Source organism: Mobula birostris, chromosome 17, assembly GCF_030028105.1.
Source record: "Mobula birostris isolate sMobBir1 chromosome 17, sMobBir1.hap1, whole genome shotgun sequence".
Lineage (NCBI taxonomy): Eukaryota > Metazoa > Chordata > Chondrichthyes > Myliobatiformes > Myliobatidae > Mobula > Mobula birostris.
In genome coordinates, this window is record NC_092386.1 from 72,402,409 (window position 1) to 72,421,713 (window position 19,305).

At 40.6% G+C, this 19,305-nt stretch overlaps 1 protein-coding gene across 2 annotated transcripts in view; it reads left to right on the plus strand.

The window, feature by feature from the left end:
• The window catches only part of LOC140211760 (tetratricopeptide repeat protein 39B), a 341,074-nt gene extending 329,319 nt beyond the window's left edge, over positions 1-11,755 (plus strand). For both annotated transcript variants that reach the window (XM_072281904.1, XM_072281903.1), the window contains 3 exons: positions 1,386-1,503; positions 5,278-5,394; positions 6,039-11,755. In XM_072281904.1, coding sequence (XP_072138005.1) covers positions 1,386-1,503; positions 5,278-5,394; positions 6,039-6,135 — 332 coding nt within the window. In that variant the 3' untranslated portion in view covers positions 6,136-11,755. The remainder of the gene's footprint in view (positions 1-1,385; positions 1,504-5,277; positions 5,395-6,038) is intronic.
• Positions 11,756-19,305: the final 7,550 nt, after the last annotated feature.

Consider the following 19,305-nt stretch of genomic DNA (forward strand, 5'->3'; position numbering starts at 1 on the left):
GGAGATTTACAAAGATGTTGCCTGTATTGGGAAGCATGCCTTATGAGAATAGCTTGAGTGAACTTGGCCTTTTCTCCTTGGAGCGACAGAAGATGAGAGGTGACTTGAAAGAGGTGTATAAGATAATGAGAGGCATTGATTCTGTGGATAGAAACCATAGAAACTACAGCACAGAAACAGGCCTTTTGGCCCTTCTTGGCTGTGCCAAACCATTTTCTGCCTAGTCCCACTGACCTGCACACGGACCATATCCCTCCATACACCTCCTATCCATGTATCTGTCCATGTATAGTCAGAGGCTTGTCCCCAGGATTGAAATGGCTAGCATGAGAGGGTATGGTTTTAAGGTGCTTGGAAGTAGGTACAGGGGAGATGTCAGGGGTAAGTTTTTTACACAGAGCGTGGTGAGTGTATGGAATGGGCTGCCGGCGGCATTGGTGGAGGTGGGAACGACAGGGTCTTTTAAGAGACTCCTGGATAGCTACATTGAGCTTAGAAAAATAGAGGCCTATGGGTAAAGCCTAGGTAGTTCTAAGATAGGAATATGTTGGGCACAGCTTTGTGGGCTGAAGGGCCTGTGTTGTGCTGTATGTTTTCTATGTTTCTATATAGATGACACACAATAATGGTCCCAGCACTGATCTATGCGTCACACCATTAGTCCCAGGTCTCCAGTCAGAGAGACGACCCTCTACAACCACTCTCTGGCTTCCCCCGCAAAGGAAATGTCTAATCCAATTTACTACTTCATCCTGAATGCCAAGCAACTGAACCTTCTTGGCCAGCCGCCCATGTGGGTGCTTGCCAAATGCCTTGCCTTCATCAGCCATGTAGACACCATCCACAGCCTTGCTTTCATCAGCTTTCCTGGTAACTTCCTCGAAAAACTCTATAAAATTGGTTGGACATGACTTACCACACACGAAGGCATGCTGATTGCACCTAATCAGTCCGTGTCTATCCATATGTGCGGTCTCTTAGAATAACTTCCAAATCAGAGTCAATATATGAATTTTCAAATATAGGCTTGATTAGCTCTGCTTATGTACCTCTGTGTAAGATGATCTCAGGTAAGGTAAGTGATTCATTCGGAATCTATTAAAAAAAATCACCAAGAATTCCATGACTTATTTCTGTCCAGTAACCTAATCTGGAACTTGCGCACACTGAGATTGATTGGTAATAGGAACTGCCACGGTGGAATCATTTCTCAGCAAGGGAAGCAGTTGCAACGTAATGTAAAGAAGTGGATTGTATGGGTGAAATTGGATGAAGTGCAAATGAAGAAAGTACCGATATCACAGTAGATAAACTTCACTGAAAATTATCAACTTTGTTGGACTTTAAGATTTTAGTAATTATTTTGTTTTCTCTTGTTTCTAAAGAGTCTGCAGAATACCAAGTGGATGATGAGAGTCTTATACAGCTTCTAAAAGGCCTATGCCTGAAACACTTAGGTCGATTTTTACAAGCTGAACTTTGCTTCAATCAAGTCATACAAAAGTAAGCTGGCTTCCTGATGCACCTTCTGGTGGTTTAAGTTCATTGCTAGAAGTATTGAAGATGAAGGAACATCAGTTGGTTTAATAAATAGTCAGAAAATGTTATGATGAATGCAAGTAAGTGATGCTGATGCTGAGATACATCCTCAGATGTGCTGGGACACATCATCAACGATGATAGAACCTGTAGTCATTGGGTGTTTTGGGTTTTTCAACATCAGACGCTATTGCCCAGGTGACCAAGCAAGGATGAATCAGACCCTGGCTTGTGTCCAGCAGCATTGGTCAACGGGTCACACCTCTTGATCCCCAGCCTCACTCAGAAGCTTCTGTGACGGTCCTGATGGCTCTTCTCTTTGCAGCTGCTGTAATGCCAAGGAGAGAGTAGTTTCTGCACAGCAACACCTCTATAGGCTCGCTTCGTGCCTTCCATCCCTGTCTCGGGACTGCTCTACCAGCTCCTGCTATTTGGCCTTCTTTCGTTCGAACACTTCTTTAGTCAGCTCTTCGCACGGTTCTACCATGACCATCTACTTTGAGGTCGCTGACAATGACCATGTCAGTCCTCTGATGATTTTGCGATGAAGTCAGGGAAATTTAATTGTTTGCCAAGGTTGACTTTCAGTTGCCAGTCAGGTGAACAAGTCTGCTGGTGATCTGGCCTGAGGCTGTGGTTGGTCTCCAGCTTTGACAAAGGCAATGGGCTTTCTGGGTTGGCCTTCAACACTGCTGAAATTTAGCTGGTTTAGTCCTTTTTACGATGTGGTTGAGCAGCTGCTTATCCAGGCAATTTTTCATGAAATAAATGTCACATGAGGCAATGTAATTATGTGCATTGGAGTAGATCTGGTTGAAGATGTCATTACCAAAGGTGTGTGACAGCGTACAAGTTGTTTGAAAGCAAATAAGTTCAATTAAAAACATTACCAATAACATTTCTGTGAAATAAATTGTGGTAAACTACAAAAGGCAAACAATGAAGAGGTGAACGAATTCCGGAGATGTGCCTGGCTGGTGCACTGCAACATAGGCACACCTGGAGTTTGGGCCGTGCTTGTTGGAGTGAACAACTCAGAGAGGAAGAGCTGAGGCACAGGAGTTCCAACGTCCATCGAACTGGACAAGCCAGCGACCACTGTGAGGGTCATGTTTTTTGACTTCTCCAGTGCATTCAACACCATCCGCCCTGCTCTGCTGGGGGAGAAGCTGACAGCGATGCAGGTGGATGCTTTCCTGGTGTCATGGATTCTTGATTACCTGACTGGCAGACCACAGTACGTGTGCTTGCAACACTCTGTGTCCGACAGCGTGATCAGCAGCACTGGAGCTCCACAGGGGACTGTCTTGTCTCCCTTTCTCTTCACCATTTACACCTCGGACTTCATCTACTGCACAGAGTCTTGTCATCTTCAGAAGTTTTCTGATGACTCTGCCATAGTTGGATGCATCAGCAAGGGAGATGAGGCTGAGTACAGGGCTACGGTAGGAAACTGTGTCACATGGTGTGAGCAGAATTATCTGCAGCTTAATGTGAAAAAGACATTTCACTGGTGGTAGGCCTGAGGAGAGCTAAGGTACCGGTGACCCCTGTTTCCATCCAGGGGGTCAGTGTGGACATGGTGGAGGATCACATATACCTGGGGATACGAATTGACAATGAACTGGACTGGTCAAAGAACACTGAGGCTGTCTACAAGAAGGATCAGAGCCATCTCTTTTTTCTGAGGAGACTGAGGTCCTTTAACATCTGTCGGACGATGCTGAGGATGTTCTACGAGTCTGTGGTGGCCAGTGCTATCATGTTTGCTGTTGTGTGCTGGGGCAGCAGGCTGAGGGTAGCAGACACCAACAGAATGAAGAAACTCATTGGTAAGGCCAGTGATGTTGTGGGGATGGAACTGGACTCTCTGACGGTGGTGTCTGAAAAGAGGATGCTGTCTAAGTTGCGTGCCATCTTGGACAATGTCTCCCATCCACTACATAATATACTGGGTGGGCACAGGAGTACATTCAGCCAGAGACTCATTCCACCGTGATGCAACACAGAGAGTCATAGGAAGTCATTCCTGCCTGTGGCCATCAAACTTTACAACTCCTCCTTTGGAGGATCAGACACCCTGAGCCAATAGGCTGGTCCTGGACTTATTTCCAGGCATAATTTACATATTACTATTTAATTATATATGGTTTTATTACTATTTAATTATTTATGGTGCAACTGTAACAAAAACCAATTTCCCCCGGGATCAATAAAGTATGACTATGACTATGATTAACCCGGGTACGAGGGTAGATCACTCTAAGCACCGAGCCAATTTGGAGAGGTCGACAACAGCTTCTTCAGCAGCAAAAACTAGATCCTAAGTGAATCACTAGGTGGCATGTTCTAGGCTCGGAGCAATTTGCTGCGGCGAGGGCTGGGTCCTGCTGCGAGGCACGATTCGCTGTTTGGACAATTTAAACCCTGGCCCAGATAGACTGGAAAAGGCAGAGTGTTGAGAGTTGAAGGAAGGTGGATCACTGAGCCAATTTGGAGGGGTTGAGAACAGCTTTTTTGGCAGCGAAGTCTAGACCTGAAGTGAATCGCTTGGCTGAGTGTTCTAGGCCTGGAGCAATTCGCCACGGCAGAGCCTGGGTTCTACTGCAAGGTATGATCGGCTGTTCAGACAATTTAAAGGCTAACCTGGATAGACTGGGGGCTCCTGTCTCTGCGATGCTGAGGTAGTGAGACTGCCCCAGCTGCTGTGCTTCATGTATGCGAACTTCGTGCTGATTTGGATCTAAGGACTCACTTTGGTTCGGAATGCTGTCACTGTTGCCTGCTTCTATTGTTGGCATGATCTGTGTCTTTTATTCTCTTTCTCTGTGCATTCGGGGTTGGGCTTTATTTTCTTTTAATCGGGCTCTTTGCGTTTCCTGTTTTGCGGCTGCCTGTAAGCAGACAAATTTCAAGGTGGTATAATTTATATTCTTTGATGATAAATGTACTTTACTTAATTTACTTAAATGTACTTGTACATTTACCTAAATGTACTTACTTAATTTTCTTAACAGGTTTAATGACATCAAAGATCATCCGAATTCTTCATACTGAATAATCCATCCAACACCCCTCCTGTAGTAACATAGAGAGGGAATAATCCCATGGCATCCGATAGAAGGAAAATAAATGCCGTGTATTATCAAAAATCAAAACTAACAAATGTGCTGTTGAACTGGCTGTTACTTTAAACATCCCACTCCAAATTTATCTCTAGTGTTGTCAAAGCTAATACCAAGGACATGCAAGTCCAGAACTGGCATGTATTTATCGATAAAGCAGGTGGAGCTCTCCCCTCCCTAGTGGAAGCTTTATTAGTATTGTCTCTGCTATTATTATGAAATATTAATATTTCACAGCTCTCCTCCTTAGAGGAGTCAAAGAGTGCAGCTGAGAAGAGGATATGGTGAAGAAAACGAATGTGACTAAAGAGGAATATGCATCTGCAGATACACTTTTCATTCCTGTGTATTACAATTATAGTGTCAGAGCAAATACAGTGCAGCAGGTTGGATCGACTGCTCACTGCAATGTTAACAGCAATTTCTCAGTCATGCTCAGTGTGCTGGGTTGTACTTGGTAATTTCTTGTGTAAATAATCTGCATGCTTTTGAATGGGAGCCGTGTGGAGAAAGTTGGATGCTGAAGTACAAGGAGTCAGCATCTGAGGTTGTCATGGGGAATGGATTACTAGTCTTTGTGAATCTTTGTGATAATTCCATTTTTTATTAATAGTGAGAAGAGGATAAGATATGACCATTACCTGGTGCCATATGCTCACTATGAAATGGGAATGTTATACAAAGGGCAAGCAGAGTGGGAGAAAGCAAAAAAGTGCATTGAAACCGCAAAGTGAGTATCACAATTAAATTTGATTCCTTTACTGTGTGTACTAGAAATTCAACCAGGATCTTAATTTCCACCCTAGTTTATAACCAGTAATTTAAATAATAAATAATTTACCAGTCTTTAACACAAGCAGCAGTGTCCATCACCAAATACACAAACAGCAGTGTCCAGCACCAAATACACAAACAGCAGTATCCATCACCAAATTAACTAGCAGTGTCCAGCACCAAATAAGTGTCCATCACCTGAAACACACTGTCCATCACCAAATTAACTAGCAGTGTCCATCACCTGAAACACAATGTCCATCACCAAATTAACTAGCAGTGTCCATCACCAAATAAGTGTCCATTCCCAAAATTAACAAGTAGTGTCCATCACCAATATTAACAAATGCACTTTTAAATCCATGATCCCAGTGTGTTTCACACCAACAATATACTTGCAGTACCATTGTTTCCCTGTTTAATTGGACAGACTTGCAGCACATTGCAATTTTAATGCTTTTTGTTAATTATTGTCTTACTTTATACAAATCACTTTGAGAAAGTGTGAGCAGTCGATTGCACTAAGGTAGAATTAGACCACTTGGCCTGTTAGCTTGGATATAAGTTGTAATGTATTGATAGTGTTTTTATACTCTACAGGAATAACTACAAGGACTACTCCATGGAATCTAGGTTACATTTTCGGATCCATGCTGCAATGAACAGTTTAAATACCTCATTCCTTGATCATCCCTGAAATCTGTTGTAATAAATCAGTGCTCTGTACAAGTTGGGAGAGATGAAAAAAATCACAGAATGGAACAAAATAAGGATGCTGTTATTTGATAGTTGGAGTATTTGAAAATAGTAAAAATTTTCCTTAATTGTCTTATAAATTATCCAGGCATTTTTCTACAATGCTGTAAAGTGTGTTAAATTCTAAATGTTGTTGATTAAGTATATAAGATAAAGATTTGCTGATTTAAAACAAAGCATTTGTTTCCACTTCAACATTACTAGGACAATTGCTGTTGCAATAAATTTAGTTAATAGTTAGTGTAAGATGTTTATATTTATTTTTAATTTCTTCTAATGAAAGGAAGACTTGCAACCGCAATGAATGAATAGCCTCAGATGTTTGATATTCAAAATAGAAGCAGGAAATCTGGAAGTATGCACCTAAAAGTAATGTTTTGACGGTGGAACAGTGCTAGCTGTAATTGGGTATTGAGAGTCACAATAGATTTGCTTGTTCAGTGCTTGCCACTTATGTGAAGTGATCTATTCAGACTATTCCAGCTAGGAATGGACAATCATTACCTGAAACATAATCAAGTGTTGATGCATGACGTTTCAATAATAATGTACAGTGAACAACAAAAGAAATCATATTCTCATCTGGGCTTTTAAAATAGTTTGCACTGGAGAGCTGACGATTACTTGGCCCAATACCATAATGACAAATCATCACTACTGTAAGGACTAATAAATACATTCTGTATCTCCAGCTCACTTCAGCAAGCAGAGTTTGAGGACAGCACACATTATATTGAATATAATAGGGCCAGCTGAACAAACACAACTCTTTTCAGTGCTATAAAGTAATTCAGATACAAACTTTATATAATTCATTAATGCGAAAACCTAATATCTTCCTTTCTTCAAGAAAAAAAGCAGAAGACTTGAGAGTAAAATTGGGAAACAAAATGAAACAGCTATATCTGTAAACTTTTTAAGTTTATTGATGGAGTCAATACAAAATCTAATAGGAAGAAATTTTGTCATCAAGGGAAATGAAGATTTCACAAAGCTGGGATTGGCTGGACAGCTGAGTTTTTACACGAGGTATAATTTCCTGCATTTGGGTCTCTTTTACAAAGAGAATATAGAAATAAAAATCTACAGGAACACATCAGAATAATCATCAGCAACACAGCGGAAGTCTTTCACACGTGGTGATTTACTATAACATTAAACTGTGCACAATTTATTATTGATAGTTAATATATGTATCAATGTAGAACCTGTAACTGAAATACTGTTGAAATGCAGTTCTCTGAGCATTGCGTTAGATGATTGATTTCTCCCAATGCTTAACTGTGCATGTTTACAGCCCATCTATGTTAGAAAGACAGTTGTATTCTCAGTAAATAAGTAACAAGCTATAAATCAATTTTTTAAAAATTTATTTTATACATAGTTTGGTAGTTATTTCCTCGTTTTATTCAACTTGTATTTCATAAATTTGGAGCTAAGAAAGAATAATTTTGTGATACTTTAAATAATTTCAAATATTTGGATGACAAAATAAGTTCTAGTATTAGTTTCACTGAGATAGTTGGTGTCTTGCACTGGAAAATGGAACTGGAAGGAAAATGAAATCTGCTGCAAGGCACTCATTGAGCATAGAATATCAAATGGTTTAGGAGAGGAACAGGCCCTTTGGCCCATTGTGTGTGTACAATCTGTTCTGCCTGCGCACAGTTTGTATCCTTTCATTCCCTACCTGTTCTCATCATGTATCTGTCCAAATACCCTTTAAATGTTGTTATTGTATCTGCTTCTCAAATATAAGCTTCCATCATGGAAAATAGTTTGTGATTATATACTTCTACCAGATAGTCAGTTGGCCTCTTCTGCTCCAGAGAAAACAATTCAGTTTTGTCCATCCTCCCCTTACAGCTAACACTCTAATCCAGACAACATCCAGGTGAACCTCTTCTACACCCTACATAAACTTTCCTCATCCTTGCTGTATTGCTGCAGCTAGAACATCAAAGATGCCATAACCAAATGTTTATAAAGCAGCAACATCAACGTTCAACTTTTATATTCAATGCTCTAGCACACCAGACACATTTTTTCCAGCCTATGCACTTTCATGGAGCTATGGGCCTGCAATTTTATGACACTCTTTCCAACTGCCTTTTTATGTATAGTATTGGGAAAGCTTGAAGCCAGTGTTCGATTTCCCACATAGATAACTATTAGCTGAATATTTGAACCTTTGTAGGCTTGTAAGTGATCTCTTCATCTCCTGAGAGGGAATGTTTAAAGAAGTTTTGTTACAGAGGGAGTGGTAGATGCTTGGAATGGGTGGCCAATAGGGAGTGGTGGAAGCAGTTACAATAGTGACATTTAAGAGGCTGTTTGGCACATGAATACACAGGAATGAAGAGATGCGCTTTATCTACATGATCATGAAATGGCAGAAGAGATTTAGTTTAATTTGGCACAGACATTGTCAGCTTATGGCTCTGTTCCTAACCTGAACCCTAACCCTAACCAAATGTGTAAAAAAACTTATCCCTGATGCCTCCCCTAAACTTCCCTCCCTTAACTTTGTACATATGCCCACTAGCGTTTGCTATTCGTGCCCTGAAAAACAGGTACTGGCTATCCACCCTATCTACGCCTCTCATAATATTGTAGTCTCCTGCTATCAGTAAACAGTCCTTTTCAAAAGTCGATACTTACTCATTTTTGTTTTTAATGTGGTTAATGGGATGGCACCATAGTGATTAGCACAACGCTTTACAGTACCAGCGACCCGGATTCAGTTCCCATCCATGACCATGTGGATTTCCTCCAGGTGCTCCGGTTTCCTCCCACAGTCCAAAGACGTAGAGGTTGGTAGATTATTTGGTCATTGTAAATTGTTCTATGATTAGGCTCGGGTTAAATCAGAGGTTGCTGGTCTGGAAGGGCCTATCCTGCACCGCATCTCAATAAATAAATAAATAAAACCAATCTGTATGGTTTACAGCTCTAATATTTACTAAGCTGTGTGCACTACCTATATTGAGTTCTACCTCTGCATCACTTTGCCTGCCTTGGGGAGGTCTGTGATTCACTTTAAGTGCTTCCATGTTTGATGAAAAGTGGGTTAATAATTTCTTTGGATTCTTTATGTAGCTGAATCAAACAAACAGGGCTTTTTAAAGATCCTCTGACTCTTCTTACTCATTCCCCTTTTTCTCACAACTGCTATGAGCGATGAAGGGTCTCAGCTAAAATGTTGCCTCTTTGCTTCACCTGCAGAGTTCCTCCAGCATTTTGTATGTTATCCTGGATTTCCAACTTCTGCAGAATCTCCTGTGTTACTACGAATGATGAGTCCCTTAACAAATTTCCAGATAAGATTATGTATCTTAGTACAGTCAAGGTCATGGCTTGAAACATGACCTTTTGACAATAACAGAACCCCTATGAAGGTCACTGAAGATAAACAGTCTTACCCTGTTGCTCAGTCATCTCTCATCGTTTCCCTCTCACTCTCTTCACTTCATCATTGTATTTTGTCTTGCGGTATCTTCCACTGATGTTAGTTCCTTGACGACTAACTGATTTGTTAGCTCTTTAGTTTCTGTTTGTAAGAATGGCACTCTGTAACTGTAACACTGAAGGAATACATTTTCTATTAGCTCCCAAACACCATGATTAGGCTTGGATTGTTCTTCATGTCTTAAGGTTCTACTTTGTGTTTCTGAAATTTAATGTAATTTGATTATGTTAAATTACATGAGGTTACAAGTGGCATTAGCTTAGATGAGAGTATGCATGAACCAGTTGGGCAGACCTGCTTGTTTCCATGTGGTATTGTCAAGGATAAACATTTCATTGTTGTCATTTTATTCTACACGAACTGAAAAATTGACGAATCTTTTATATACCATTTGAAGAGCAAATAATCTAGGGGTAGTTGTAAACTATGAAGAAAAAAGAGCAACCTAACAGAGATGCTAGAACTGATGGTGAAGCTCAGCATCACATTGTTAAGTAAATGTATGTATAGTCGTTGTGATGCAGTTACAACTCACAGTGTCAGATTTTGGATTCAATTCCAACATTGTCTGTACGTTCTTCACATGATCACATGGGTTTCCTCCATGTGCTCCAGTTCCCCACCCCACATTCCAGAGACATACCGGTTAGTAGGTTAACTGATCATTGTAAATAGGCTGGGGTTAAATCAGTGGGTTACTGGGCAGCGTGGCTCGTTGGGCCGAGGGGGCTGTTCCGTACTGTATCTCTAAATAAATAAATATCTGGAAATTCAGTGACTGTTTCTTCTTCCCAGTTAGTCTCCATGATAATCTGATCACTTCCATTATTTACATTTGTCTGAACTGCTCTGCAAACATGATGCTTTTGCATGATGTTTGAATGAGTTCTAAGGATGAATTTATAATATGTTTAGTGGGATTGTTGGGGTCAAGTAGGTTACCAAGTTTAAGTATTCTTGATAAAGATTTTAAAGTATGTTGCATTTTAAAATATTTGGATTGCCCCTTTTTGAATGGTAGCAAGTTATTGTTTAAATTTAATCCTTTTTAAAATTAAATTGGGAATACTCCCTCTTGAAAAATTCTTATATCTAACAAATTCTCTTCTCTCTGGCAAAATATTCATTCTTCTTCAATTGATAATTTTCACATTATAGTCCTGCATGAGGTGCATTGTCTTGTGAGGCAAACCACCAGCATTTACACTCATTTATAAGCAGTTGATCAGCACGCCTGGCCTTATCAGCAATGTTCAGTGGATCTTTGACAAGAGTGTTCTATCCTGATGAACAGAAATAAATGTGAAATACAGCCTATACTGGAACCGCTATTACTAACCAAACATTATTCTGTAATTATGCTCTTATTTTGATTCAAAGAGAATTTATTTGAATCAAATAATAAGTGTGTTAATTTTAATAGTTGTAATTGTTCCAGTGCAGAATGGTGTAGTGTCAGAAATGACAACCTCCTTTCTGAGTATCAACAAAGCATGACGTACAGAACTCCATAATTTTGATCATGAAAGAAATGGAAGAAACACATTTTGGAACTGCAATTATTTCTTATTTATTGTTTCCAAATGTTGCAAACAGCTCTGAAATAGTAAAAACAATTGAACACAGATGTATAGGGAATGACAATGCTACATTCTTTTTCTTGTTCATCTTGTGCATTTTAGCATATCCTGTGATCTATTACTTCATATAATAAAATAAGTAATTATAATCATAGACAATATTGCTATAAAATCACTCAGTTGAGATACAGCATTTTTAAAACTGAAGATTGAAATGTTCCCAGTTTATTGTGAAAGTGTATTTCCAAATGCATTATGTAATGATAGTGATTATTTTATTACTAAATTATATCATGGAATGTCTTACTGTAATTTATCCTCTAAAGAACAATGAATTAAGCCAAAGCAAAATAAAACTTTTTCCCAACTTTAGATTCTATCACATACAATAGAATAAAACTGTGGGTGATAATGGAGAAGTATTTTGTGTGCTTACTTTGAGAGTTGGGAATATATTTGATTGTTATGATACATTATTACTATATCTGTCTAAAATGTGCAAATCCATTAAAAAGCCACATAATCTATTATGCTTATTTTATCCAGTTATGAAATCAAAATTTATTTTGAACATCTCATTTGAAATCTATATATAAAACATAGGAATCAGTACAGGAGGGATTTGCCACTGTATGAAGGGTTTGGTTCCCACTTAAGGGAAGAGAATTAGAATCAGCACTACAGGGAGAAGGAATTTGAACTATGAAGTGAAAGACTCAAATAGTTTTAAATGTATTTAATGTAGTAGCTGGAGTGCTGGGGGTTTGAGAGAAATCAGAGGCAGAAAAACAAAGATCTGAGTAAGGTTTCAAAGAAAGTGATCACAGGAAAAGGTGAAATCTGATTGGTTAACCTGCTTCTGTAAGGTCTATATGACTAAATTTGTAAGCAGGAATTCTGGTCCTTAATTCCATTCCATTCCATTCGTGTTGAAGTTTAGCACATACACCTTTCAAATTAACATGCCTGATGTTAGCATGTAACATCCTGATGTGAAACTGCATGTTGCTCTTAAAGCTTATTTTATTTAAAATGTTCATTTCCCATGTGTTTTCATACCAAATGCCAGAGCAAATGCCATTGTTAACATTTAGATAGATAAGTCCCCAGGTTAGGAGGAGATTGCTGGGACAATGATCCTTACATCCTCACTGGCCACAGAAGTGTTTTTTGAGGATGGCAAATGTTGTTCAAGAAGGTTAATGGGGATAATTGTGGGAAATACAGACCATTGAGTCTTACGTCAGTGGTGGGCAAACTATTGGAGAGAATTCTTGCAAATGGTATTTGGTGAAGCATAGCCTTATTAGGGATAGTCAGCAGGTCGTGCCTCATGAGTCTAATTGAGGTTGTCAAGGGGGTGACAAAAGTATTGATGGAGTTGAAGTGGTGGATAAGTTGTGTATAGATTTTAATAAGGCTTTTGACAGGGTTCCCTTTGGTAGGGTTAGGATCGTTCAAAAAGTTGATGTGGCATGGGATCCGAGGAAATTTGGCTGTGTGGATTCAGAATTGGCTTGCCCACTGAAGGCAGAGGGAGGCATAGATGGAACATAAGCAGCCTGGAGGTCCAAGACTGGTGTTCACTAGAGATCTGCTCTGGGACCCCTGCTCTTGGTGATTCTTATACATTAATTGGATGAGGAAATGGAGGGCTGGGTCAGTAAGTCTGCAGATTCATGAAGCTTGGTGGTGTATGTTACAACAGGATATAGACAGGATGCAGAGTTGGATGGAGAAGTATCAAATGGAGTTCAGTCCAGATAAGTATGAAGTGATAAACTTCAAAAGATCAAACTTGAAGGCAGGATACAAGATCAATAGCCAGACTTTTACCAGTGTGGAGGACCAGAGAAATCTTAGGATCCAAGTCCATGGATCCCTCAAGGTTGCTGTGCAAGTTAATAGGGCAGGCATATGGTGTGCTGGTGTTTAGTTGTCAGGGGATTGAGGTCATGTTCCATGAGGTAATGATACAGCTTCATAAGATTCTGGTGAGGACACACTTGGAGTCCTATTCAGTTCTAGTTAACTCATTATAGGAAGGATATAGATGATTTACAAAGGATGCAGAGAGGCATCTCCTCAAAAAACTTAAGTCATATCCAAATGCTATATACATTTGTATAGGGGGTCATTTTTGAATTCTGGGCCTTCATTTCGAAAATCTAGACTTTCCGGTAATTGCCCCCCTCTCACCTTATCTCCTTGCCTGCCCATTGCCTCCCTCTGGTGCTCCTCCCCCTTCCCTTTCTTCCATGGTCTTCTGCCCTGTCTTATCAGGCTCTCCCTTCTCCAGCCCTTTATCTCTTTCACCAATCAACTTCCCAGCTCTTTACTTCAACATTACCCCTTTCCCAGTTTCACCTATCACCTACCACATTGTACTTCTTGCTCCCCCCCCCAAACCTTCTTGCTCTGACTTCTCATCTGTTTTCTCAGTCCTGAAGAAGGGTCTCAGCCTGAAGCATTACCTGTTTACTCTTTTCCATAGAGGCTGCCTGGCCTGCTGAGTTCCTCCAGCATTTTGTGTCTGTTGCTCAGATTTCCAGCATCTGCAGATTTTCTTGTGTTTGCGCCAGATTACAGAATGTGCTGTTTGTAATAAATTACTGGCAGGTGCTTCATGAGTTCAGTAAATTTCATTTTACATCATGGTCATTATGTTATTAGGAAAGAATGTGACCTTAAAGACTTAGATCATAAAGCTCACCAAACTTCTACAATACTTGGTGGTTGATTAAGTACAACTTGTACAGCAGATGTACGGTAATGTCTTACTATCCTTCTTCAGAAAGCAGGATGAACTACCTAAAGAGGATGAAGTTATAATTGTTAATCAGCAGCATCATAATGCAAAGCACCATATCTGGAATTAGGTTGATGAAGAATTATTGTTTTGAAAGTCTATATTATAGGAAGAGAGAGTTGTTAGATGTTGTGAAAGAAGAAATGTAACACAAATTATAATACAGTAAAAACTTGTGTAAAACCATAACTTTATGAACTAATCAGTAAAAATATCTCCAACTCCTTTTGGCTGATACAGTTTAATGTGTTGTTTTTCTATTGGTTTTTCAATCTAATGCTCAGCACTTCTTAACAGATTATTCTTATTATTTCTTATTGTGCTGTAATTCTCTTCTGGAAAGTGAGAACATAGAATTCAGCTCAAGTAGGGAGAATTTAAAAAATCGTATGTTTTCCATAATGAAATTTTATTTGCAAGCACAACTCTCAATACTCATCTCTTTCAAATTCTCAATAAAAATATTTCCATACTCTGTAATATACATAATTTTGATTGAAGAGTATCTCTGTGGAATGCAGTACCAGCTAAGGGAAAAAGAAGTATAAAATATTAATACTCATGCAAACATGAAGTGCAGGACTAGCCATTTCCAATACACAAAGAAATAAAGAGAGTTACGTAAAATTGCTGTAGGGGAGCCAGTGTTGTTCCTTTGTTCAAGAAGACATATCTGGATAATCCAGGGAATCTAAAACCAGTGAGCCACACATCAGTGGTAGGGAATCTATTGGAGTGGATTCACAGGATAAGATTTAAAACCATTTGGAAAAGCATAGCCCAATTAGAGAATGTTAGCATGGCAATGTGTGGGACAGGTTGTGTCTTACAAACTGGATTAAGATTTTTGAGGAGGTAGCAAAGGTGATTGCTAAGGGTAGGGACAGAGGATGCTTGCATGGATTTTAGAAAGACACATGACAAGGTCTCTGAAGGTAGGGCAGAGGATGCTTGCATGGATTTTAGGAATAGCACACACTGAAGGTAGGGCAGAGGATGCTTGCATGGATTTTAGGAATAGCACACCCTCAAGGTAGGGCAGAGGATGCTTGCATGGATTTTAGAAAGGCACATGACAAGGTCTCTGAAGGTAGGGACAGAGGATGCTTGCATGGATTTTAGGAAGGTCGCTGAAGGGTAGGGCAGAAGATGCTCTGTGTGTGTATATTTCTTCCCACCTCACCTTCAAAGAGGGTTCCATCCCATTCTTCCAATTCCATGCAACAGTCCATGTTCCAAGCCTGCACCTGTATCACTCCCCAACTTTTCCCAGCCTACATCGATAACGGCATCCTTGCAGGTAGGTTTGCGAGCATGGTTCGGGAGGGTCATTGCTGCTGCTTCCTTCACCCATGTGTTGCTCATCATTTCACCAACTTTACCTCCAACTTCCACCTTACCCTCAAATTTACCTGCTCCATTTCTGACACCCCTTCCCCCTCCTCTTTCTCGATCTCTCTGTCTCTAACTCTGGAGACAGTCTATCTACTGATATCTTCTATAAACCCACTGATTCTCACAGTTACCTGGATTATATCTCTTCTCAACCTGTCACTTGTAAAAACGCCATCCCCTTCTCTCAATTCCTCCATCTCTGCTGCATCTGCTCTCAGAATGAAGCTTTTCATTCCCTAATGAGATGTCCTCCTTCTTCAAAGAAAGGGGCTTTCCTTCCTCCATCATCAACGCTGCCCTCACTCGCATCTCTTCCATTTTGCACATGTCTGCCCTCACCCCATCTACCCGCTACCCCACCAAGGATACAGTTCCTCTTGTCCTCACCCACCACCCCATCAGCCTCCGAATCTAGCATTTCTTCTGTGGCCTTCTGTCCTCTCCTATCAAATTCCCCCTTCTCCATCCCTTCATCTTTTCCACCAATCAACTTCTCAGCTCTTTACTTCACCCCTCCCCCTCTCCCTCTCCCACTTTCACCTAACACCTACCACCACCTTGTACTTCTTCCTCCCCTCCCCCCATCTTCTTGCACCAACCTCATTTTATCCTGACGAAGAGTCTCAGCTGGAAATGTCAACTGTTTACCTTTTCCCATAGATGCGCCCAGGCCTGCTGAGTTCTTCCAGCATTTTGTGTGTGATACTTCCAATCCACACCCCTGATGACATGACTTCCTAATCAGGAGATTCTGAGATGTCTTCCTGTATCCTTAATCTCTTAACATATTTGATAAAGCCCTCAACTGAATCTTAACTACAGTGCCTATAAAAAGTTTTATTGTTTTGCAACATTGAATCACAATGGATTTAATTTGGCTTTTTTGACACCGATTAATAGAAGACCCTTTTTACAAATTGTTACAAGTGTATTACAGTGTAAAGCCTGGTTCATATTTTTACTGTCATGCTGTATGTATTTCAGTTTGGCAGCTCTGTGAGCGCAGTTTGTTCTGTTTTCGTGCATGTTTAGGTTACTGTTGAGGACAAGACGAGGAGAAATGTATGCCATCCAGTTAGTGTGGTTGGGTTAAGAGGTGCTTTCTCTGGTGAGGGACACTAAAGTCGGCCTTGAGGTTTTTGATCGAGAGGAGGTGAAGAAAGAACCATCGTAGCGTACGATCCGGTGGGAGGCCCATTTGTTCGAGATGGATTGCGAGCGACGATCGGAAGGTGGTGTGGGCGTTCACGTTGACCGAGGGCCCAGTGCGTGAGTGACTGAGAAGTTCAAGATGAGCTCCAACTTGTGCACATTGACTGTTTAATTACAAAATTCGTAGAATGGGCCCTTTTCTTTCGGTTAGTTAAGATTCATAAATATAATTCCTTTAATCGTATGTTATTTCGTGGCATTAATTTGTAACAGGGTAGCAAATGACACAGCATCCACACAAACCGAGGTTTGGGGTGGGATCAAACAATCTCACGAGTTTGGCGGGGCTGGAGGTCGTCTTCCCTAGACTTACACAGCCAAGGAAATCAGGGTGCTTCAACAATTATTAAACACAAAATGATAATTATTCACCCCTCTCAAGTCAGTATTTAGTAGATGCACCTTTGTCAGCAATTACAGCCTTGAGTCTGTGTGGATAGGTCTCTATCAGCTTTGCACATCTGGACACTGCAATCTTTCCCATTCTTCTTTACAAAGCTGCTCAGGCTCTGTCAATTACATGCCTTTTTCCAAGTCCAGCCACAAATTCTCAATTGGGTTGAGGTCTGGACTCTGACTAGACCACTGCAGGGCATTAACTTTGTTGTTTTTAAGCCATTCCAGTGTAGGGTTTATGTTTGGGGTCATTATCTTGCTGGAGAACAAATCTTCTCCCAAGTTGCAGTTCTCTTGCAGACTGCATCAGGTTTTCCTCCAGGATTTCCCTGTATTCTGTTGCATTCGTTTTACCCTCTACCTTCACAAGCCTTCCAGGGTCTGCTGCAGTGAAGCATCCCCACAGCATGATGCAGCCACCACCATGCTTCACGGTAGGGATGGTGTGTTTTTGATGATGTGCAATGTTTGACATGTGCAATGTTTGACTTGTGCCAAACATAGCATTTAGTCTGATGGCCGTAAAGCTCAATTTTGGTTTCATCAGACCATAGAACATTCTTCCAGCTGACTTCAGAGTCTCCCACATGACTTCTAGCAAATTCTAGCTGAGATTTCAGTGAGTTTTTTTTCAATGCTGGCTTTCTCTTTGCCACTTTCCCATAAAGCTGTGACTGGTGAAGCACCCGGGCAACAGATGTTGTATGCAGTCTCTCCCATCTCATTCACTGAGGCTTGTAACTCCTTCAGAGTTGTTGTCAGTATCGAAGGCAGCCTCCCTTGCTAGTCCTCTTCTTGCACGGTCACTCAGTTTCTGAGGATGGCCTGCTCTAGGCAGATTTACAGCTGTGCCATATTCTTTCCATTTCTCCATGATTGACTTAACTGTACTCCAAGAGGTATTCAGTGACTTGTAAATCTATCTCCTGACTTGTGCTTTTCAATAATCTTTTCGTGGAGTTGCTTGGAGTGTGCTTTTGTCTTCATGGTGTAGCTTTTGCCAGGATACTGGCTCACACAGATCTCCAAAAACAGATCTCCATTTAACAAATTTTAAGACTTCTAAAATCAATTGGCTACACCAGTTATGATTTGGGGTGTCATATTAAAAGAGAGTGAATACTTACACAATCAATTATTTTGTGCTTTATAGTTGTAATTAATTTAGATCACTTTGAAGAGATCTGTTTTCATTTAGACACACAAGAGCCTTTTTCTGTTGATCAGTGTCAAAAAAGCCAAATTAAATCCACTGTGATTCAATGTTGTAAAACAATAGAACATGAAAACTTCCAAGGGGAGATGAATACTTTTCATAAGCACTGTATTTCCTATTCCTCTGCTCTCACCCTTATCCAACCCATAGTAAAGTAAAGGCATCCATTAGTCTTGCGAGACCATGGATCTGCGCCTAGAAAGTCTTCACTCTCCAGGGCGCAGGCCTGGGCTAGGTTGTATGGAAGACCAGCAGTTACCCATACTGCAAGTCTCCCCTCTCCATGACACCGATGTTGTCCAAGGGAAGGGCATTAGGACCCATACAGCTTGGCACCGGTGTCGTTGCAGAGCACTGTGTGATTAGGTGCCTTGCTCAAGGACACAACACGCTGCATCGGCTGGGGCTCGAACTCATGACCTTCAGGTCGCTAGTTGAATGCCTTAACCACTTGGCCATGTGCCCACACAACCCATCCAGCCCATAGACCACTGAATTCAATGTATCAGCCTTTGCAGTTCGTGCCACTTCAGTGAGATTCTATCACCAGAAACATGGTGATATTTGTGGATGATTCAAAGGGCAGATAGTGTTGTGGAAGCAAGGAATCTACAGAATGAGTTGATTAAGCTAGGAGATAGGGCAAAAAAAAAAGCAGATAGAACACAGTAAAGGGAAGTGTACGGGCATGCACTTTGGTAGAAGGAAACAAAGCATTGACTATTTCTAAACAAGGAGCAAATTGAGAAATCAGACATGCAAAGCGACTTGGAGTACCAATGCTGGATTGCTTGAAGGTTAACTTTCTGGAGTTCAGAAGAATGGGGGGGGGGGGGGGTGGAGATCTCATTGAAACCTACCAAATATTGAAAGGTCTTGACAGAGTGGAAGTGGAAAGAATATTTTCTGTAGTGGGGGAGTCTACGACCAGAGGACATAACCTCAGAATACAAGTTTGTCCCTTTAGAACAGAGATGAGGAAGAATTTCTTAAGTCAGGTGATGGTGAATCTGTGGAATTCATTGTCACAGATG